Raw genomic sequence first — 24,051 nt, 5'->3', positions numbered from 1 at the left:
CACCTATCACAACAAGCTCTTTGTTGTCCACAGGTAAAAGGCAAAACGTGGTTGGTGTATTTCATACCAGAAAACAGTACCCATGCAAGAGTTTGTTCTCTACCAAAAAGGATGAAAACAGTGAACCACTCACATGCGCTCAGCTTTTTGCCTTCTGAAAGTAGGATTTGCTGGAAAGTGTTGTGAAGGGATTGTTTGAAAGAGACAAGATGACTGCAGTTGCACCAACACCCCATAGAGCAGTGCCACCTAAGACAACACGGAGAGGATCATCACAGTGAGAGGCTGCATCTTAGGACCAAAAGCTCACTCTTGGTACAGAGGGCAAAGGGCCCCGTGTTAACATGGCACCTCCTTTACAAGAAAACAGTGCATTTTCCACCTTGCACCACTGCTCATTTTGATAACGTCTCCACTTCCCTGAAATCCCATCAATACGAAGGGGTGATTTCTCTTAGCTTCCCCAGCACCTGGGAATCAAAGATTACGGCACTGCAACCTGAGAGCATGTTCTGTGTGTAACAGCACCACGCTGGGGAAAGCGAGCACAGCCGTGGCCCTCAGGGACAACGTTTTCAAGAGGAATCCATTCTCAACATTCAATTTAGGAATAAACACAATAAGTCCGTCATCAAGTCTCACTTGTGTGGAGCAGGGGTAGATAATCCTTACATTCTCTTCTTCTCATTATGTTTCATTATTATTATTTATATTGTTCCACGCTTAAAAACAATCTCTTTCTGCATCTATTCCATCTATTCTCAGGGACCATACAGCCAGGTAAGACAAAAAGAGCAAACGATTGCCTTGTTTTCTGCACAAACCTCTGCTATAAAGAAACTGTATCAATATTATATAAATTATATTCACTAGTTTCTCCTACCTGTGCCAGAGGGCATTTCCTCATACCTCCTTGGAAAACCCTGCACCATTTAAAAACAACTCTTCTCTCACCATCTTCTACTTTACACCTTTCTCTCTCACACACTCTGGGCGGCTGCCCACGGTGCACGATGCTGGAGAAGTGATACTAGCTTCAGGCTACACAGCTTCCAAGCTTCCTTTTTCTCAAGCAGCAGGCTTTTAGCCTTGCAGAACCAATCCCAAACCCACTGAAATCAACACAGCAACTCCTCTTGACTTTGACAGGCTCTGGCGCACAGCCCAAATCCCCAGACTTTCCGCGCTTCTTGGACATTTTTACTTTTTCACTTGATTGATCGGAACCGGTTGGGATTTGTTCGGAACTTTAGCACTGACTGTTCTAAAATAGCCTTTCTATTCCAAATATCACTCTTTTTCTTCTGTTTCGTTTTAAACACCTTCTGCCACTTAATACATAGAATTGTTCAGACATAAATGTAAGGAACACTATTTAATAGAAAGGCAAAGCAAAACAATTCACTGCAAAGTGAGATTTTTGCCAGGAAATCTGCAGCACTATTATTTTTAGCATTTATAAAATTTAAAAAGCAAAACACAAAAAAACAAGCAGCATTATTTTGAAAGCTTAAACTTTTCATCTCAACCACCAGCTTCGGCTGAATATTTTATCGCCATACTACAACGTACTTACATTTAATCTCATCATTTCTTCAAATTTGTTAAGGAAATATTATACCTGCACAATCCTCTGTTTTTGTTTTTGTGTTGTTGTTTTTTTTTTTTTCTGAGAAATGTTTTTATCCTAATTGCTATTTCTGGTCACATTAGTAAATACTAAAACTGCTGAGTTCAGAAAATTTTATTTCTAATTATTGTGATCACTTAACAACTGGAAGACAAGTCTAGTGAGATGCACTGTCTATTTATTGCTCTTTCTGAAATGAATTCCTCAACACTGGGAAGAGAAAAAGCGTTTTCCTGTGGTTAAAGAAAGTCCAAATTGCATGTTTGAAATCTCTTCTAATAAAAAGAGCAAAGCAATAAGCGGATTATCTCTTTAAACATAGTATAGGAAGGTTGGAGGCCCTGGAGACATTTTCCATAGCCTCTATCTCTGATGCATAGCAACATTATCTTCAACTAGAGAGGGTCCTATGACCCTGGAGCTCCGTTTTAATTTGATCTTCTTCTTTAAAGAGGTTTCTGTGCTTCCTCTCAAGTTATGCCACATATTCTTATTTTGGGTTGGTTTTGTTTAGTTGTTATTTTGTTGTTGTTTTTTAATCTGAGATAAAACAGCCTCAGCTTTTTGATCCGCTGGTTTGATCATGTTATATGGATATTAAATGTAACCTTTTCCCCACCAGAACTAGAATATGCATCAGCACAAAAGGTAGGCAAGTTCCAGCTGACAGGAGAGAGAAGAGCTTGGATAGAAAATTCACCCCAAGAGTCTCCCTTCTAACTCCGGTCATTCTAAATTTGAGAACTGGTCTGTCTGGCCAAATAATCTATGAGGGAAAACAAAGCAAAACAAAACTTTTATCTTTGTTGGGAAATACTACCCAGCTAAAACAAAGGCAAACCTATGGGTCATGGTTGGGCAGAGATTCCAAACCTCCTCCCACAGAAATTCAAAATCCCAAACAGTTAAGAATGCCCATTGCCAAAAAGAATAGCAAACTGGGGAGCTCAGCTTGAACCTCTCTGGGCTGGGACGTGGCCCCTGAACTGTTTGGATTACACAGCCCAGCAAGGGAGTTTCCTCAGGTTCCCAGCTTTTCCTTTTCCTTGTTCTGGAGGGGACACTGCTGCTGGGACATGTTGCCAGGCATGGATATTTTCTCTGTCTTCCTCAACTCCATTTTTATCTCTGTTCATGCATCCATCCCTTGCCCAATACTGCTGATATTGCTGAAGGGAAAGCATTTATTCCAAGGCACTGATTTGAGTCAGTTGAGTATGGTCACAGCAGGCATCTGTGACTACTTGATGGGATTAGCAGATTATGAGAAAGCATGTTTCACTGTGGGGGTCCTGAGAAAGGAAAAATGGGCAGGTGGATGCTTGGATCTTGGTTAAACTATGCACGAAGGCCTGATGGCTGTGTCAGGAAAGCCGTAGGCACAGGATCAGATGGACTGCTGCAGGTCAGGATTCAAAGATCAGGCCAGCAGGCAGGGAAGTCTCTGGACTGTGACATCACTTATTGAGGATCAAGATTCAAGTAGGTATTTCAGCCAGGCCAGGTGAGAGAAACCTGCACAGATCCCATCTGCACCATTTTTGAGATACGTGTGACTGCTCGACGAAAACCAGCTTTTCTTTTGCATGAAACAGCTTTGCTGCAAAATAGCTTTGCTGCGTAAATACAGACTGAGCCCCCGTGGGATTTGAACAGATGTATTCTGCTGCTAATGAAGGGCAGTCTGGAGGGAGCCCAAGGTTCATGAGTCCCCCATGGCTGTGCCCTGAAGTCACTGTGGGTCTTTGCAGAGAACTGAGGATGTAGAAAGTAGTTCTGTCGTGCAGGAAGATATCTGATCCACACTTGGTCAGTTTTTCCCTTAGATATTCTCATACAGTGTATTACTGTATTCTTCTAGAGTTTCTTGCTTCTTAGGTGTCTGCAGAATGATGAAAAGGAGAAAAAAAATGGAGAAAAATTATTCAAAAGAAGATGAATTAATTCTTAATCAGCAGACACTGACGTTTGTTCTGTTAGAAATGGCTATAAGTGATCTGCTGAAATGGAAGCCGCTATGCTGAGAAATGTTGCTCCAAAAGAGACGAACGTGACTAATCCAGCCCAAGGGATAAAGATGCCTCCTTTACTTGTCACTCTTCGCCCAAAAAACTGTCAGACAAGGAGGGGAGGGAAAATTGGACTTGGTAAAAAAATAAATCACTTTGGATTCTGTGAAGGAGGAATTCCCTGACCTCCCCAATCCTGTTTCTTCAACAGTTGAGTCTATTCCTCACAACTGTTCCCCGTGTAGACAAGGCGCTGACAGACTGATATTTTAAGCGCCGCGTGGCACAGGCCTGCTGTAAGCAAGGTTATACAGCGAGTAGCTGGAATGCCAGAGGGTGAATGAAGCCCTACCTACACTAGCTTCTTCTCTGTTGCCACCACCAAAGGGACATGTTTTACAAAATCTGAGTGCAGGCACCTCCAAAGCAGGCACAGACACTAGAGGATTAACCCCTCACCACCCAGGCTGGCTGACAGCGCAGTGCAACAGCTTGAAAATGCTCTTGTTTCAGGTGCTCTCTGTGCTGCTTCACTTTACATGCAGCATCCTGCACCAAGGGCTGGCCATGAACCCCCTGCAGTGAGTCTCAGCCACAGTTCAGTAACCCCAGCTTCCTGCTCCAGCCCAAACCCGATGACCCACAAGTTTTGCTCTTAGGAAAGCACTCTGTTAGGTTCTGGTGTGGCCAGCTAGAGGACTAGTATCCCAGGTGGCTAGAACCCAGGATGATGGAGGGGGAAGCTGATCGAGAGGCTTGTCACTGTAGTGAGAAGCGTAGTCAAATTTGCCTGTGCAGAGAAGGCCATATCCCTTTTGAGGGGAACCAAACTCATTCCTGGCTTTGTGAAACAACCCCAGAGACTGATACAGTCATCCCACCTTTTCCATTTTCAATCACTGTTCATTGCACGGAGAGCCCAAGGCCTTGGCATTCTCTTCCAATTCTCGCAGTTGCTTCTACTGCAGAAGCTCCTTTCCACTCTGCTCACTTCGAGAGGGTAAGCAGAACCCTGAGGTGGGACACAGCAGTGGGGGTGGTGGGGCCCTGCCTCTCACACTTCCCCCTTTCTGACCAGCACAAAGACTGAACACACTCAGAAGTGTCTGCTCGTGGCAGTGAGAGCTCATCCCATTGCCTCTCTTTGCTCTCTTCTCCTTTGTTTCTCCCATCTCTTTTTCGATCTTTACCTCTTCCCCGCTGAGACCACAAGAGCCAGACCCACTTGCACACAGATACTCCTTTGCTCTTGCTTCATTGCTTTGTTCCCACACTGTTTTACAAGTCTGCTGGCCCCTAAAGCAGCAGTTCAGTGGTGTGGGCCACACACAGGTGATTCAGCACAGCCCAGACAACTCCATGGTAGGAAAAAAGACACATACTGCATCTCATCATTCAGACTGAATCATTTAGAAGGGAGCAGCTGATAAAGGTATACAGAGGAATAAACAGGGCAGAGAAGAGGGATCTGGACTTACTGATCTTCCTACCCAATTAGTTCAAAATGCAAGAACATGAGAACAGGGATGCTCTCTTTTCCAGTACATAAGATGCACTGTGGTATAAGACAGCTTATATAAAAGAACCTGCTCTTCCCTTCAGTAATCAATTGCAGTAATCAGATATCTGCCACTGCCTGTGTTACCACCGCTTTAAAGCCACAGAACTACCTGCAGGATGCCACTGGTCCTGGAAGCAGAATACACGCAACTAGCTCTGACATGGAAGAGGGCACTTGATTTCATACCACCTTTTAGGAGTTGTGAAAGTGCTTCAGACACAAAAATACTGTCCTCCATGAAACAGAGGGATGGTGCTAGCTGCATGCTCCACACTGCACAGTTAACCTGGAGAACTCTCTGCAGCGGGACAGCAGAGGGAGAAGCACGAGACATTTTTCAGAAAAAATTTCCAATGCTAGAAGAGTGAATATACTTTTTAAGTAGATAAGAGGTCTGGAGGGGAAATGAACAACAAAGATCTGAGGGCAGGAAGGAAGTGTTCCCTCGGGTTTTGTCCCTATGAAACATCTGATACTTGTGCTAAGGGCAGGGTGCAGGGCTGCGTGGGCCTCTGGTCTACACCATATGGCCCCCACAATCGATCCGTGCCTGCATATTCCAAGTTGCAGCTACTTTCATTATGAGTGGATTCCGATCCTTGTCTCTAACTTGTAACTCTCAGCGCAGCAAGAAGATCCAAGACGTAGCCACAGTGGCTTTTCCTGCCTCTGTTCAGACCATCTTACCTTCTTTTACCAGGACATGGCTCTCAGGTGCTTAATGCCAGCCAGAGTAAAATTGTGTCCTGGTTCTGCCCCCAGTGCACAGGTTCCTCTACGCTGGAGGACTTCTTGGCTGCCTAAACAATCTGGAAAGGGCAATAGCGGGGCGCAGCATCTGGCCAACTCTCCATGAATGTCTGGCCCATTTAGAGGGAGCAATGCCAAACCTCTCAATACCTTTCAGCAAAGCATCTGCATGAAGCCAGGACTGCCAGAACCAGTAACACTGAAGGAGCGGGGGCTCTGTCGGAAGCAGGAAGATACACTACATGTGCAGCCCAGCTGGCGAGTGGATGTCACATCCCATTTTCCTCTTCCACTGGGGCTGAAGTGGGGAAATAGCAGACACACTTACTACCTGCTAGGGCTGTGGTGCCTCTGGGTTTTCCAGTGTATAAGGGAATTCTCCGATAAGACAGCCCCAGCCTTTACCTTGTCTGGAGGACTCTTCCTGTGTTCTGGGATCTTCGTGTTGTTCTTGAGGACAGAATAGACCTCAACTTGCTGCGAATCCAGGCACTGGAGAGGGAAGAAACAAAAGAGTATGGTTCAAAACGCTTAGGTTTAAGCACACCTGATTCCTCATCTCATGCCTGACATATCTGAGGAACACCTGACCTCCAAAATTCTGAAGTTCCTGTCTTGCTCAAAAATAAAATCATTTTTGCCCTAAAATTTCTACAGTACAGATTCATCACCTTCCTTTTTCAGGCTGACAGACACAGGTTATGACATTACCTATCCGATGTAAGGCAGAAGAGAACAACGCCAAATGCCCCTGCTTCCCTCCAAATTGTCACAGAATGCAAAAGAAAGACCTCTCTGTCTGTGGTGCACCAGGGGAACCATGGGTAAGAGGCAGCCAGCTGCATCTCCCAAGACAGTTTGGGTGCCTAACAGCCAAAGGTTCTTGCTCTTGGTTGTTGTGGGTACACAATGATGAGAAGAGAGGCTAGTCTGGGGTCCTGAAATACAAGGCTGTTGAAAACAGGAAACCCTACAATAGGCACGATTTCTGTTTATTGCCTGGTATTTTTTTTCCCAAGCTAGAACTGTCTTTTCTTCTTAGAGTGAGTAAAGAATAATAATAATAAAAAAATCAATACACTTGCAGGCCCACAGACATATCCGTGGTCCCACACGGATACAGAGAAACACACACACGTTCTACATGTGTATGCACCCGTTGGTCCCCCAGGTAATCATGTCACAAGAGATGCATGTCAGTTTGAGTGATGTTCCAGATCTGCCTGAAGGATCAAACATAACAATCAGGAGGACTTTTCCACATGTGTTTCAAGGATGACAGCAGGTTGCCAAGGTGGCTGTTTCTCTGGCAACAGGAAGATGGGAGGAGCTCAGCCGTAAGAGGGGCAGATGGTATTAGTGGAGAGACTGTGAAGGGAGCAAGGCACCCCGCAATACAGCAAGGGGGACCAGCAAAACACAGGGGCTTGCTTCTGAGACTGCTGGTCACCTGACCCCTGCATCGTTTCATCGGGAGTTCAGCATCTCTCTGGATTGTGGCCAGCAGGACTGTGGTTTGAACAGAACAAGATGATAGAGGACTAGCATTTGGAAACGGGGCTGGGTGCAAGCCCCCAGCAGGAGGGAGCCACAGTGAAAGAAGCTCCATGTGGCTCTCCCACTTCCACTCCTCCACCTCCATAAGCAGTCAAAGTACTTCACTTGTCCACGTCTCTCTCCCAAGATCCCACTTGCCTGGAACAGACATTCCCAACTACTTGTGTGTGCACATGCGTGCACAGAAAATCCCATTTCCCTTTCCTCATTTTCAATTCTCTTTGTGATGCTTGCAGGGAAGACCTTGTCCTGTGTGCTGCGCTCCCAGCAGCCTGGCTCTGTGTCCCCCTTGACATGACAGGCAGCTTTTTTCACTGCTCTAATCCAAAGCCACTCGCGAGCAAGAAGTATCCTTTTGGTGCTTAAAGCCCCAAAGAGATTCCCTCTTTCTGCAAGCTCTCCTTCCCATGGAGGCTGCTGACAGTGCTTTGCTGGCCAGTTGGAAGGCTAGCGTCTCCAACTGCCATTTGCAAATCAATTACTTGTACATGGTCACTGAGCACCTGCTACTGTCGCAGTGGTAGCACGCAGGCCTCTCCTCCCTGCTGGCAGATGCTTTCTCGAAAAGCTCCTGTGCTCTGGAACTCGCCTGCGCTGCAGGAGCTCTGTTTGCTGCTGAAAAAAAGAGCTTGTTTGAAGTGTAAAGCAGATGAAGCGAGGCCCTTGGATTGTTATTTCCAAGCTGCTCATTAACTAGACAGCTAAGCTGGAAGATGGAGGGAAAGACAGGTTTTGGTCTGGGTGGTGTGATGAACTCCTCTGGGGCTGCAGGAGGGCAAAGAGGCCTTGCAGTGCTTGGCAGCATAGTGGAATAAAGCAGGTGTCCAGCTGCCTCCATTACAGGGGCTTTGTACTATCTCGAGCTGCTTTTCACTGCATACACTCTCCCTTAAGGACCATGGAAGAGAAGGTGGGGAGAGTGTTTGCTCCTAGCGATGTGCAGCAGAATGGCTTTGCAGAAGGTGTGCTGGGAGCCTTTCTGTGCCAGGGGCAAGCCTTGCTGCCAGGGAGGATAGCACAGACCATTTGACAAGCTGCACCAGCCATTTCCAAGCCCTTGCCTCTATGTCCAGTCCTGCTGTCCACTGCACCTGCTCCAGGCCCACTAGAACACCGTGGCTCTCTGACTTTTTTCCAGACTTGGACCTTCTGCTTTCCCCCACAGACAGCACATCTGGCACATGCTGGCCTCCCGTCCCTTCACCTAATCTCTGATCTCCCTCTTCATCTCATCAGTAGAAGTGACTTTCCAGCCATCCATACCCTTTCCTTACCTTAGCTTCCCCCAGAGCTGACCACAGATAGAAATCTGTTCCTACCTTGCCCATAAATGCACTATGTGTTCAGCACCCAGTTAAACACCAACAGGATTTCACAGAGTATGCTCTCCATCCCAGGGCTCACCCTCTCCTCCCCGTTACCTTCACTGTAACATCTCAGAGCCCTGCTCTCACCGTGCGCTGTGTCTGCTGCAGGAGTTGCTGCCTCATGCCTGAATGAGTCACAGAAGCTGCTCTGTGGGGCAGGCTCGCACCCCATGGCATACATGAGATGATTTGAGGCTGCCTGCCGCTCTGCCAAAGAGGGCTGAACTGCCTGCCCTGCACACTGGGCTGGCTGCAAGCCCTGCACAGCTGGCGTGCGGTTAATGGGCTACAGGGGAAGGCTGGATGGGCCAGGTCCATAGGGCTCCTGGAAGCACAGGAGCCCAGCCAGCTACCGGGAGTGCCTGTGCCTAAGGCTGGCTCTGCTGGCTTGCTGCATTAGCCTTAGTGGGGCCTCCTGAACAGAACAACATGATGAAACATGTAATTAAGATGGAGCTAAGGATGCATGACGAGGCCGACTGAGCGAGAAATGGATTTGAATTTTTTTTTGTCTCCTTGCAGAAATCATCCACTTCAGCAGGAAACTACCCATTTGGATTTTTAAAAGACAGAATTAAAAAGAAATTACTTGATAGAAATGAAAAGGTTTATAACCTGCAACATCCTTTACCCAAAGCATTTCTTTTTACCCAGAATAAACATATCACATACAATACATAGTTCTTTTTTTTTTTCTTTAAACCTCCATTCCAAAAACTGAAGGGCCACAAAGCAGTGCCCCCCTCTCAGTGAAGTGTGAACGAGAAGGGGGCAGGCCTGCCCTTGTTTTCACATCTGCCCCCTATCAGATTTCCATGCCTCTTTGGCAGGGCTTTGCTCGTCTCTGTAGTACATTCTCCAGAGCTCTGCTTTGTTTAGTTTAAATGATTCATGCAGCTGAGCTTACAGGTTTTCCTTGGAGAGACTTTTCCAGCCCTTACAGACCTCACAGTCGGAAAGGTTTCCTAATATTCAGGCAACATCCTTCTCTGCTCACTTTCATTTCATTCCTCCTCATTTGTCCCATAGACCATGTGGAAAAAAAAAAAGAAATAAATCATTTCCTTCTTAGCAAAGCAGCCCTCCCATGGGAGTCAAAGGAAAAAAAAAAAAGGAATACATTTTAAATGGAACTGGACGGGCTGTAAATGTGATTAGAGGTCATGGTTACTTGAGGTAGTCAAGGTCTGGGTCTGACGTTTCAGGAGAGCCACTCCAATCCTATTACCTATGACACTGCCACTACTGGGCTCAAAGAGTGGCAGCAGTATGGTGTTCTCGAGTCTGGGGAATGGAGAAAGGAGACTGGCTGCATTCTAAGCAATGAAAGGGGAAATGCTCCAAAAAAGAGCCTCCTTTCGCTTTCTTCCTGTCCTTTTCCTCAGACTGCTGGTCAGCCAGCTCAGGACTGCAGTGGTCCATGCCACTGACACCAGCAAAAGTATCACAGCAGAACCTCTAAAAAGTTGTTGGTGGGAGAGTTTCTCTCTCTGCTACTTCCCTGAGTCATCAATCTCCATCTGAGAAAAGCATGTCCTTGAGAGACTTCGCAGTACAAGCAAGGCTGAGGTCCACTCTTCCCTTCTGACTTCTGGAGGCCCTTCCACATCCAGTGCCAGGAGCTCTCTCTGGCTCCATGCTTGCTGCTCAATTATATGCTGCTGGCAGAGGGAAGGGTGCTGCCCACCTGCAGAGGGCATGGCGCAAGGCTTTGGCACTGGGAACGGGATGGAGACATGCACAGTCCTGAGAGGAGCTAAACAGGGCAAAGCACAGAAGTGGGGTTGCCAGTACCAGGCGATTATACAGCTATCACTTATGCTGAGATGGAGGGTTATTCTGATACTCACGTCATAAACAGGAGAAGGTGGTGGTGGGCTCGCTGAAGGAGGCTGAGTTCCTATCTTCTGTCTCCGGATATTTAGCTGGTTCCTTTTAGGACACAATATCTGCTCAGGACAAGACACCAAATTACACATTTGGAAAAAACACCATCTCCCCAAGGATGAAATGAATGCCAGTGTCACATCAAAGCCAGCTGCCTACACACCCTCTGAGTACTTGCACAGTATGGAATGATGGCTTTCTGCACAACGCAGGCCAGTCACTTTTCTCACCATTGGGTGAAAGGAAGGAGTCTGACAACTGACACTGAAGCACTGGAAGGCAAAGCTGGGATCTGTCTGTATATAGAAATGAGCTCTACCACTGACAGCAGGATGGAGGGAATAGGTATTTAACAGCACATGACAATGCTGTAGGACAGGGAATAAAGCAGGGCCCTTTTCAAAGTGCAAGAGGAATTTCAGAGAGGCAGAATGCAGTGACTTTTGTGAGGATTTGGCTGGGAAGATGTTGCTAATACACAGAGTCTAGAGAAAAGCACCAGGCAGGCATTAACAATGACATATAGTCAGTGATACGCTAACAAGCAGGTCCAGTGTGGAGTTATGGAGTTGACAGAAGAAATCTCTTCCTCTGAAATGTTTCTCGCAGCGGATGGCTTCTTCTTGAATATGCTTCATTCATGCACAGGTAAGGGTTAGCACTGCTCAGCAAGCAAGAGAAAGAGGCAGAAAAGGCAGAAAGCTTTGCTAAGTATCTCTGTTTTAATTCAGAAAGAAGTGGGATGATTATATTCACATCACATGAAAACGATGAACTGCTTTCCAGTCCATTAGTAACTAAGGAGGATGCTAAATAGCTTCTCTTAAAGATAAACATTTTTAAACCAGCAGGTCTGAGCAAGCTGTGGTGAGAAATATGGTCTGTGTTCAGCAGGAGGGCAAATGTAATGACTGCATGATCTCTTCAGGCCCCAAGGAGAGCCTGCAGGTCTGAGACTTGCTGGCCTGCCTCAAAGTCTAGAGATGCCAACTGGCAAGCTGTGACAGTGCCTCCCCCCATCCCCATGGAGATGCTGTCTAGGCAGGCAGAGGTGGGGGCCCATCTCCAGCCTAGTCACTCCGCCGCTAACTCCTTCCCCCTCCATCTGCCTGCCTGCAAGGTAAGTCTCACGAGATTTGCAGGCCTGCCAACTGCTGCCACTCTGCGTTCAATCTCACTATCTCTGACTGTGCATGCTGAAGCCTGATGCTCCTTGGAGCCAAAGGTCTGCATCAGCAGCATAGCTTTCACATAAAAACGCATGCACAGACTCTGCTGTTGTAATGGCAAAGGGCAGCTTGACTGAGTAGATATGGGCGGATACAATACCTAGAAAAGCATCGCTCCCCAAATTCAGTTCAGTGTTGCAGTGGGACTGCAACAGATGCAAAGGACACTACCTGCCAGGCCACGTGGAAAGGCAGCCTTGCATGGGATCCCTTAGACTACTGAGCGCTGCTAAATTGACAAGAGCCACAACTAAGCATGCACAAACTGCAATTTTCCAAAGACCCCTCACAAGGCTACAGCTGCGTGAATATTCTTAGGGCCAGCACATTGCTGGTGTGACTTCTCACCCCGTGTCAGATCTTTGCCCTAAAGCAGAGCATGCCAAAGTCAAAATGGTTATTAGAATTTATTTAATGGACAAATCAATGACTCTCTTTATCTTTTCTGTAATCTTTTTTCTCAGAATGACTGAACTTAGAAAAAGAAAATAAACCTGAGGCAGACACTCAGCATGGAAAATTTCAGCATGGGGAGTTCCAATCCGGCTAAGTTAGAAGCAAGTGAAATAAATTCCTAGAATGGGTCATGTCAGGTATTGCTTTTTATTTGGTAATAACTTGCCTTTCTTTTCCACACTAGCAGAGCTGTTGCAGTGATGCTCAGTGCAGCCAGAAGAGTGGTAAGGGTAATGAGGATTTCTCGCCCATAAGAGGTCTGTGCATACCCTGTACCTGTGGGAAAGGAGGCAAAAGATTCATATTGTGAGCAGAAATTATGTTTCTCATGTTTATAACTCTGGCCAAACTCCTAGGAAGTTTAAAAAATAGAAGCAATACAGAGGTTACACAGATGCACATATGCTTCATAACACAGTCTGACTGAACGGATAGTAGGGCGCAGCTAGAGGATCATGCAAAGGAGATGGGATTTGAACAGCATGTAGGTTAGAAGGAGGTGACATAAATATGGCAGCCAAAAAGGCTGGTAGGTAGTTACAGGCCGGGAAAGGTCTTGAGTGATAGGGGCAGAAAGGCAGAGGATGGAAAGCACATAGGCTACACAAACGAGCAGGGTGGGTACTGCAGACATCCTCTGACCAGCGTAGCAAAGCTTTTTTGTCGTGGCTCTTCACGCTCACCCTAAGAAGTTCTTCATATCCAGCATTCAGTAATGCAAATCCAGCCAATCAGCAGCATGCATGTTCTTACCACTTTTGTAGAGCATTGCTCTTATCTCAGCCTGAAGGTCTCCCTTGTTTTCCAGTCTGTGCATCAATGGAACAACTGAAACCTTGTAACCACGTGGAAAAAGGGGAGGGATTAGGGTGAGCCCCTAATCCGACTGTGAGCCCTCAACAGTCAGCACCTAACCTGTGCATCTGATTGCAGCGAGCACCCAACCAACGACCTCATTTTCATCCACCTCTGTCACACTGATAAAGTGTAAACCATGCTGTGTCCCGGACACTGACACTAAAAACACCCTTCCCAGTCCCTGATTAGACCCTGATTTTAAGGCTAGCGCTCCCAAGTGCCTGTGGGGGATAGGTATAAATTACTGCATATTCATGTTACCACCTGTAAATTGGGAATGATGGCACGGGTAACCTGTGTAAAACACGTTCAACTGTGTTGGCATTAAATATTGGGCAGTAAGCATTATTCCCATCTGACTTCATAGCTTGTTTGGGTAGAGGAAAAAAAGAGTAAAGATCATCTTTTCATAGCAAAATCCAGCTGATTTTTAACTGTATGTCTGTCCTTCCTGGTTTTTCACTTACCTCTAACAAGGACAAACACTCCCTTTCCCTTTATTTGGATGCCATCCCATTGGACTTTGCAGTAGTACGTGCCAGTAGAAGAGGTGCTTTCAAGCGGCTCTGTTTTGTGACTGTAAGATTTGATGGCAGTCTTATTCTCTTCTCCAGGAGGGATATCTACTTGTTCTTTCTTATTATAGATGGATACTTCCTGGTCCCATGCATTAATCCAGTAATAGAAGATTGTAAATCTGGTATATTTCAGTGTGTATGGGAAGATGACATCACAGGGGATGGACACTTTTTCCTTAAGCAGTGCAACCTGGATTAGAGGTTTCTGCTGTACACTGACATCTCCCCCTGTAAGGGTGATAATTGTTAGCAGTCATCTAACATTACAGTAAGCCAGGAGAAAATTGCTGCCCCAAAGACATGATGACATGGTGAAAATAAATGCATGTCGAGAAGCGTGTCTGGAGCAAGCAGTGTTGGCCCTTGTCAGAAACTGAGTGATGCAGAGCACGCGCCCCTTGTGATCTGCCACATCTCTTAGGTAATTGCTGTGTGATTTGAGATAGCCTGTTGCAATCACAGGCTTCCCCTTTTCCCTTGTGAGCTCCTCTGCACAATGCCAGCATACAGAAAGACAGGAAATGAAGCAGGAACTGAACTGATTTTGCACTGGTACGAGACTACTTACAAATTATGAAAAAGGAAAGCAATTTTCTATGACAAACACTAGCTGGACGTTTTCTGTAACTCCTGAGGTGCAATCCTCTGCTCAGGTGTGTACACCTGCACGCGACCACTCAGCGTCAGCAAAGAAGGTGCTGCGTGCAAGCAGGTGCATCTGTGGAACATGAGTGAGGAAGGAAATTGCATATTGTGCATGGGGCCCAGCACCGGGGCCATGAGAAATAAGACACAGCTTAACGACTCCCAACTTTTGCTGCTGTAAATGGGCAGCAAAGCACAAGGGTGGTTGCTAGATGAAGGAACTATTTGCGGAAGACTGCAGATCTTAAATATCTACATGTGACAGTATCTCATGCAGAGAGATGGAAGATCATGCCCTCCACGTGCTTCCTCCTAACTTAGGTCTGTTGAAAGCAATCTGTCACTGCAACTCAGGGAGTTACAAGAGAGGATGAATAAACACAGACGGGGAACCACACCATAGTTTGCTCTCTATTTTGTAAAATAAAAGGAAAAAAAAAGCTAAGAGTGAGTCTAGTAAGGAGCCTGGGATACAGGATCACTTGGCATCCCAGCCAAATCTGGGTTTAACATCAGATTCTGAATCCATTTATTTGGTAGCTGATAGAACACCACATATAAGCCCTTTCAGAGGAGGCCTGTGCAAAGCGTTGTTGTACTTAAAGGGAAGGGAACTGGAAACTTGCATTCAAGTTTTGTCACAAAATGATGGAGTCAGGATTCTTTCACAGATGGGAACACAAAAGGGGAAAAATATAGAGAAGGAAAGTAGAGCTTTTGCATTTGTGGTTTTGATGGCACTCTCTGGGGTTCAGCATCTACGAAGAGGATCGTAACAAGGCATTAATAAAGTGGTTCCAGAACGCAGCCAGGCTTGCTTTCCTGTCATCATGCAGTAATGCTGCATCGCAGCAGCAGCATCCACCTCTGTGTGAAGGGACTCGGCATCGGAAGAGGCAACTCTGACAATACTACTGAATACAGACCACTAAGGAGAATTGGGGGGTGGAATGACAGAAGTAGGGCACAACCACTGTCCAGAAAAGACTTCAGGGAAGTAAGATCAGTTAAGGAAAATCCTCTACAGATGACATACCCAGGCGCAATAGCCTAAGAGTAAGGAAGAGCTTAGGTTACATCATTAGAAAAGGGTTCTCGGCTGTAAAAGCAACTAGGATACTATGAAGTCTTAAGGGACATGGTCTTTGTGAGTGCAGAGTCCTGTGTGCAGTAGATATAATGTTATGGAAAGAAGGCAACAGAAAATCCTGCAACCACAGTGGGAGCGATAACCTGAGTAGTCTCTTCTGGGCCTTATTTTCTAAAATAAATCACCATCCTTCTCCTCATCTCTACCCAGCAGAACACACATGAATGCAGTTTTTATACAAGGCATTGTAAAGCATCACTGTAAAAAAAACAGAGGAGAGATCCATCTTCTTACAGTATCCCAGGAGCCATTAGTTTGAGAAGAACATGCCAGGGAAAAAGCCAAACCATTTTATTTAGGTTATATAACCCTTCTCCCATGTTCCCCCTTTCTTAAGGATTCTCTCTCTGAGCTTTGAAATGCTTAAAAGACAGAAATAGCAGCAGTGTGCAAATTCCTAGAGGGGAGCTCTGGAAATTAGCAAAAGATAGCAGCTGGAAATGCTCTAATATGAACAAACATGAGAGTAAACAAAAGGAGAAAAAAACTTTTTTTTTTTTTACCTCCATGGTGAAGCAACCAAAGAAAGAGGAAGACGACTTGTAGATTAGAGCCCATGGCCAGGTCAAAATCCTGTAAGAAAGCAACCAGACACAAAGATCTAGAAGGCTGAAGGAGATTGTATTTCACGAGGTCTTCCTGTGCCTGAAAGGCTGGTTGATCCCTTCCCGTTTGTGCAGGGACAGGCGGGAGAGACACATGCTGCCTTTGGCAAGCTGTTCCTGGCAGATGCAACCTCTTCTGCTTTTCTGTCAGACTCCTCCCTGCACTATGGTTCATTTCTCTATACTATTATCATGGTGTTATATCTATCAGCAGGTGTCAAAAGATTAGACTGTAAGCTCTTTAACGCACAGAGCTTTGTCTTCCAGTGACCATAAAACATCACACGCATTTAAAGCAAACTTTATCACCTTCCATAGTGACCAAAGCCCCAGGTTGGAATACAGAGAAAAATGTGCTTCGACTGATGCAGCTTGAGGTCATTTGAGGTAAACATAGTCAAATTCATCGAACAAGTCAACTGATTCTGGAGCAATAGACAAGCTTAAAAGTAGCACATCAGGGTTTTCTATGATAATTTTGTAGGAATTTGTTTATACAGCCGTTTTGGAACAGCTATCCCTGACTACCTCACTGCATTGACCATCCAGATTTTGGAATAAGGGCATTTCACTTCAAATTCTCTTACTCAAGTGGCTACCGTGCAGTGCCACAGGGTGTGGGTTCACAGCAAAGGAGTACTATCAAACTAATTCTCTATGTGACCACTTGAGCGTGAGATCACCTGTTTTGCCTTCAAAATGGAAAACAAGTACCTGCACCAGCAGTCAGTGCAGAGAAACAGCTCTGCTGTACTCCATGCTGCCCAACACTTCCTGCCACAGGTTAGGTTACTTCAGAGAAAGGCACTCGTATTGCAGAAGTGAGAACAACCAGACAGTGCATTTACCCATAACAGCTGTGATGTTCCAGATTCACATGATGCTGGCTCTGAATCGGCTTCGCACTGCAGGCAAACCTTAAAAAAAAAAAATCTATTGTAGGGAAATGTAAGGAGAGCCCTTTGAAGAAGAAAACCCTCTCTTTGTGGGAGGATCCTGCCGCCTACACTCACGAACAGTCTTTGATTTCAATGAAAGCTTGTTTTTAGCTAAGACATCTGCAATGCAACAGTTGAGCAGCGTCTGACTCAAAAAACCCTGACGTCTGAAAGGTCTTCGCTTCTAAGAGAAGTCCTTTCAGGCTTCTTGAAAGACATCTGCACTGACCACAAGAAACCACTTTGCTGCAACTTCAAGGGTGCCCACTCACACTGGGTGCTGCACTGTAGAAACTGGTGGTGGATGGCTGTCCTGTCTGTTCTAAGTCCTAGATGAGCCTGTAAATTGTGCATATTAAAAATCACCCTGTTGAGTTTGTATGAGAAAGACTTGCTCCAAGACAACCTTCAGTTCATAGCATTTTTCCTCCTGATCAGTCTGGGACAGGTTCTCAGGAAGAAGAGATCTTGACACAGGGGGGCTGTGCACAGCTGTGGCTGCTCTGTTCCCCTGAGCCCAGGGCCTGCTCCAGTACCTTGAGGAGAGCCCTGACAGATGGGGAGATGAGCAAGTGGCTTTGTGTGGCTTTGCAAGACTGGTGCAGCAGCTGCACTCCTCCAGGGAAGGTTTAGCTCAGATTAGCCAAAAGGAACTCCTCTCCCCAAGACACGCTGATGCGAGCTGCACAGGGCTGGTCTCAGCTGCAAATTGCTCCTCACAGGTCTTAACGCTGAGCAGCAAGGACAATCAAGAGCGGTAACAAGACACTGGGGGCCTACTTGGTATTTCAGATATGTAGGCACAGATCAGGCAGCTGTGGCTCTGGGGGGGATGTGGGGTCACAACCATGCTCAGCAGCACTTCTCAGGCCTGAATTGCATCTCAAGATAGCTGGGGGAGGGAGGGAATAGCTACCTTCCTAAGGAAGAGTTCTGCTGAACACTGAGGGCCTCCTCAGCTTTTATATCGCACTCATCCCCATGGTAGCACAGCTTTGCAATTTCCAGCAATGATGTATTTCTAGAGGACAGAACGTGCTGCTCCTGTCAGTGATGTGTTTTAACTGTTATCAGCATTAATCTGCTTCAGGAATTCACAGTGATAACTGGATTAAGCGTGGTAGGTTTGTAAGGCTGCTAGGTCAACATCCTCCTTCCGTCCTTTCCCTTCTCTTCCTATAAACAACCCTGTTGCCACTCTAAATGCCAAGTCCTAGAAATACTGCTGTCTGGAATTTTAAGAAATATATAGTTTTGGCATTTCAAAAGAGGTCACACATAAGACTCCGCTGTAGGATTACAGGCAGGCCAGAAACACGTTCACTGCTGGAATTTGCTATTGTAGTGCCTGCTGAAAAGAAATGGTTTTGAAATGACTACCCAGCAGCTACTAACAGGGTAGCATTCTGCTCCCAAGAGCCTTAAGGAAGCCTGAATCTTTGAATATTAAATTATAATTCCATTGGGTTTGGGGATTCTGGACTGGAGACATAAGTGGGAGGAAGATGAGGGAAAGCGCAGGCGTTGAGTGTTTCTATAACCAGCCTTGACCAGGGCTGATCCCCCTGAAACTTAGGTAGAACAAACCAGGATACCCGTGCCAAAGGAAATAAATTACTGAGCTCCTAAGGAATGGGCCACTGTATGACATGCACCCATACATCACACAGTATGCTGCTGCATGTGAGCTGGTCCCTGCTGTATGAGAAGGGAACTGTTTGTCCAGCTCCAGACTGGTCAGGATCTGTAAGTTTGGTCTTTCCTTTAACGCACCAAAAGTTGACCACTTCCTGAGACTAAATACCATGTTGGGCCGGATGCTAGCAACAATTTCTGCACGTGGCTGGAAAGCATCTATTAATTTCACTCAAGCACTTTTAAAAGCTCATGACAGCGGCCAGCATTCCCAACTGTGAGGAAGAGCACATCATTCTGGTGCTCGTGAGCAACAAGTTTGGGCAAGTGCTAAACCTACCAGAATTGCCTGTTCACAGTTGCGTCCCATGTATACCAGCAAGTAGCGGCACACACACATGCCCACACATGCCCCCACAGCCAATTCCAAGGAAAGTATTTATTCCAACAAAAAGACTGCTGCTAGCCAAGGCAAAAGCAACGTTGCAGAGACCACAGCAAAGCCTCTTTATTGCTGTAGCGTTTAACGCCACAACCATCCGTAAGAGAAACACCGCCTGGTGCAGAGATGAGCTGCAGCAATTCTACAAGCCTGACTGCAGCGTTTCAGAGCATTCCTCAGCACAGCAGCTCTGGATTCGCTGCCTTGTCAGAGACCGGCTCAATCCCCCACTGCTACAAACCCAGCCAGCGGCAACGCAGACACACACCTCCGAGGATTTGCAATCTCTTTGACTCCTCTAACCCCAGCCTCTGTGGCTTACAGTTTCCCTCTGGCTGGTGGTAAGAGTGATAGGAGAGCTAGAACAAGCAGGGCCGTACCTCTGCCAGCATTTTACCACCGCTCTGTGTCGAGTGCCTCTCAGCAGGGCTGGATGATGCTGAAGTAAAAGCTGCCAATGCCCTCACTAGATTTCTACCAGTTGAACTGCTCCAGGGAAGAGAACAATCAGCAGCTAGAAGGGAAACCAGAAAAAGAAAGGTGTTGACACCACCGTAGGGAAAGGAGGGGGTGCTTTTATGATTCCCTTTCACCAACAAAATGAGTCTGCCTCGCAAATCATCCTGCTTCTGCTCTTTTTTTCTGTTGCTTTACTGGAAAGATTCCTGGGGATTGAATTATCATCACGCGCCTGATGCGCTCACAGGGGCTCACGCTTCGACCTGGTGGCACTCCCCTGCAGCTCCCCACCACAGCCCTCCTTTTGTAGCCTGTGTGACAAGCCAGGGGGCAAGTGGGATTTCACCTCCAAGGAGCCCTTTGACACCTTTCAGGGAAAAAAAATAAATTCTACCTGGCTCGGCCTCAGAGCCCTCCGTGCTGTAGGAAATACAGATGAGCAGGAAAACGCCTGGATACCACAGCCCTCGCCCAAAGCAGGAGACAACAATCAGAGTGCCCACAAGCGCTGCTTGCAGGCTTCCACCCGCTCTGAGGCAGCTGCATGGTCTCCACTGGAGCAGCGAGTCCAGCTGCCGCCTCTCTGGGCGCAGCAGAGCTCCCTGCACCCCACACCCACGCAAGAACTCCTGGAGGGCGGCGCCCGCTGCCCGCGCCCTCACCCACAAGATGGCGCCGTCGCCCCGGCGTGCGCCGCCCTCAACCCCCCGCCCTGCCCCGGTGGTGTCGCGGACGGTGTGAGGCGCAGGTGCCGCGGCGGGCTCACGGAGCTCGCTGAGTAGGCAAAGAGTGCAAAAAGCAGATGTGCCGGTTTCATCGTGGCCTGCCCCCGTCCCTTCCACATACAGAGGTGCCAGCGGTGCCCTGGGTGCCCACTGTCACCGGGTCTCGCAGCGCTCCCCGTCCTAAGCTCTCTGCTCAGCAGCTTCCCAGCCACGGCCCCAGAGAAAACGAGCACAACTAGGATCCATTTAAGGAGAAATTAATGCTAATTAACTGTAATCAACAACTCGCAGCGCAACGTTTACTCAGCACGCTGCAGCTATCGCCGTAGCGGTTCGCCCGTGAGGCGAAGGTGAGCAGACGGCGGGATGCAGGAAAGGAAAACAAACCTTACCCCGGGCTCCCGCACAGCTGCAGCGCTGTGGAGCCAGCCCTGTCCTGCCGCCCTCCCTTCTCACCTCCCTCCCTCTCCACAGCAGCCCTGGGAGCCCTCAATTCCCCCCCCACGGCTCCTGCTGCCGTCCAAGCCCCGTGTGACCGGAGCGGCCCTGGTGGTGGCAGCCCCCCAACACAGGGCGAGGTGTGGGGGCCTCACCTCGTTTCGCCCTGGCATGGTTTGTCAGCCTCCCTCGGAAGCCGTCCCTCCTACGCTGCGAGCACGTTGGAAACTCTTGCCGGCGCTGGTGGGGGGGAAGTTTTATTATGAATGAGATTTCTCAACCTCCAGAGGCCTTCTGACAGCGAGTGTGGGCCCCCGGCTGGGCGCTAGGCGAGAAAACAGAGATGATCTGTACTCTGATTTTTCCTGGGAAAGCTTCTTACGTACTTTCCAGCCCAAGCAAAACACCACCAAGCACTATCGGTGATGCTGTGGGGCAGGCACGGGAAGGGTTATGTAGAACAAGGTGATGGGGCAGCCAGTGGCCACAGGACCCATCCCTGCCAGCCACTGCCTCGCCAGATGGCCCTTACAGCTAAGCCAGTAGGCTGTGCCAGGCCCGGCTCCCCAGGCCTTGGCAAACTGCAGCTTCTGCTTGCCGTCAAGTACCTTGCCATGCCCCATGGTGTGCCTGCAGCTGCACATCACTCCAAGCTCATTCTCTTCCATGAAGTCTCTGTGCTCCCCTGTGCCCAGCCAACATCATCCCTACCCCAGTTCCTTCACTGTTCTTTTTTCCCTTCCTTTTAGAATCAGAGAATCATGGAATGGCTTGGGTTAGAAGGGATCTCAAAGATCATATAGTTCCAATGTCTTTTGATGTCTTTTTTTTTTTTTTTTTTTGGCTTAGCTAGGGCCCCATCCTTGCCACACAGCCTCTGGCAGCTTTCCAGCCAAGGGACCTGCAGCAATCAATACCACCTCTGAGCCAGCAGCCACCCAGCAGCAAACATGTGCATGCAGTCACACCCTGCACTGGGTTGACACTGCTCTCCCCATGTGCACCAGGCCTCAGCCAGCTCCTGGGAGGATGGCTGGGAAGGGATTAAGCAGCTAAGTATCTCACTGGCAAATGAAGATGGCTTTCTTTTCTGTTAATTCCTCAGCTTTGCTTTTATCGTGAACTGTGCAGAATACACAGGCTGGCGCAGCTGTCCTAGCAAACTCTCCTAGGGTAGAAAAACATCTTTAAGCCACCAGACCCTATTCTGGCTATCCAATCTAAATAAACCATCCTGGCAAGAGCATTTGCTGGAAGAACCATCTCTTTGCTAGGACTTTTGCCAACATACAGTTGTTTTTCATTCTCAGTTTTTCCCCGCACCCCACTCCAAATTCCCATCCACCATCAACATCCTGAGTTGACAGGACTATAGGACACAGATCTGGCCTAATGCAAGAGGATCATCACGAAATTTTTTTAAACCCTTCTCAAAATTCCTGCATGCAGTTGGAGACAGATGATGAGAATATGGCTTAAAAGCATAAAGGCATAATTGCTGACAAAGATTTTCCCCAGCACGCGCAGCAAGCATGAAGCACTGACAGTGTCTGGCTGAGGAGGAAAAGGCAGAGCAGAGAACAACCTCATGGCCATGCAGAGCACCAAGCATTCCCCTGTTGGGCAGGGGAAGGTCTGGGAAGGAAGTTCTGAACCTCTCTGTGTACTTGGAGGTTGGAGGCTGGCTCTGAGCCCACCTCAGCCCCTCTAGTGGAAGGAGTGTGGCTGCATGGCACACCCTGCAATGGCAGCTGTAGACCAACAGCAAGGAAGAACAGAAAATGTGGAAGTCCTGTCTGCGTGGAGAAATGACATCAACAAGAACATGTACATGGATACCATAGCAGGGTTCAGACTCCTCCTATGGCTAAATATATTTCCATTTGCTCTGTATATATATATATTTGCAGACACATTCACACACACACATTTTATGTGCAGCCCAGTACTAGCCCTTGTGGCTTTGGTTTGCCTGAGCCAGTCCCCTCGGTCCCCCATGGCCCCAGCAGTCATGTGGGAGCCCCTTCACTGTAGCTGGGCCCATGACTTCTCCCACAGCCCCCTCGCCACTCTGCTCGTGCTGGGGAGAGCCTTCCCCACCCTGCCACTGCTTCCTTTATTATCTCTGCCCAGCTGTGGTTTATAAGTTGTTTAAATCTTTTCTAGGAACAGATAAGAGATCACAATTACCCAGAATCCAAAAATGCAGACAGCTTGAAATGTGGTTAGGCTCTGCCCTACTTTCATTGAGCTATGAGCAAGGCTGTGCTGAGGCGCTTGGGGAGAGGAGGAGAAAAGAGAAAGATCCACCTCAGCAAACCGCCCCTTCCCTCCCTCCTTCCTGAAACAAGTTTCCCCGCCAAAAAAACCTGCTGCATCTGTTCAAACCACCCTGCCTGCTCCTCCTGGCTGGCCTGGGACCTCTGGGCAGCAGAACTGAGCGAAGCAAAGCTGCCCAGAGACATGGTGGCTGAGCAGGAGGCTCTGGTGTATCACCATCTCTTCCAGCTGAGCTTGGTGCATGGATGGTGTTCATCAAATGAGGGGCAGACTGAGGATGGCAGGGCAGGTTAAGTGTGATGTGTCACCAGAAGTTTTACCATCCACACACTCACTGGCGCAGTGGGAAGCCACAGAGGTGGTGTGGGCCTGGGACTTCCCTCCTGTGAGAAATCCCCTCCTCGGGAAGTCCGCACTCAGTTACAGAGCATTGCTACAGAACACCATCAGCCACTCTCTGAGGACAACACTTTCAGGATCCTGCAATGCCCTGGGAGGGGATAATGCTGACAAAATTCTGGAGGCCTTTTTCCTTCTCCTCTCTGTGGTCCCAGCTGCTCACAGATACGCACCTGCAGCTCTATGACCTTGTCTGAAGTAGAAAATATCTGCTAAGTGATTCCACCTACATTACTTCAGCTACAGAGCAGTACACAGATAGACAAACCACTAGCAACCACTAATATTTTAAAGATGCTTCTCCATCCTGCTTGGAAGTGCCTGTATCAAAGCAAAGATGAGAGTAGCAGGGGGGTATTTTTGCTGGTGTTTTTGTTAGTGGTAGCAACAGTGAGAAATTTCAGGAGAAGTGTCTGCTGTGGTCAAGGCCAAAGAGGGATACTAAAGAGGGCA

At 47.6% G+C, this 24,051-nt stretch overlaps 1 protein-coding gene across 1 annotated transcript; it reads right to left on the bottom strand.

Annotated features, from left to right (window-relative positions):
- On the bottom strand, positions 1,361-20,590 carry NFAM1 (NFAT activating protein with ITAM motif 1). The gene is made up of 10 exons (XM_021382126.1): positions 20,151-20,590; positions 19,678-19,811; positions 17,131-17,199; positions 16,181-16,250; positions 13,772-14,110; positions 12,613-12,722; positions 10,725-10,823; positions 10,562-10,630; positions 6,356-6,442; positions 1,361-3,512 (listed from the first exon to the last, which is right to left on the bottom strand). The coding sequence occupies exons 2-10, from the start codon at positions 19,687-19,689 to the stop codon at positions 3,453-3,455; spliced, it is 915 nt and encodes a 304-aa protein (XP_021237801.1). The 5' UTR covers positions 19,690-19,811; positions 20,151-20,590; the 3' UTR covers positions 1,361-3,452.

The sequence above is a fragment of the Numida meleagris genome, chromosome 1 (assembly GCF_002078875.1).
Source record: "Numida meleagris isolate 19003 breed g44 Domestic line chromosome 1, NumMel1.0, whole genome shotgun sequence".
Lineage (NCBI taxonomy): Eukaryota > Metazoa > Chordata > Aves > Galliformes > Numididae > Numida > Numida meleagris.
This window is presented reverse-complemented; position numbering and strand designations above follow the sequence as displayed.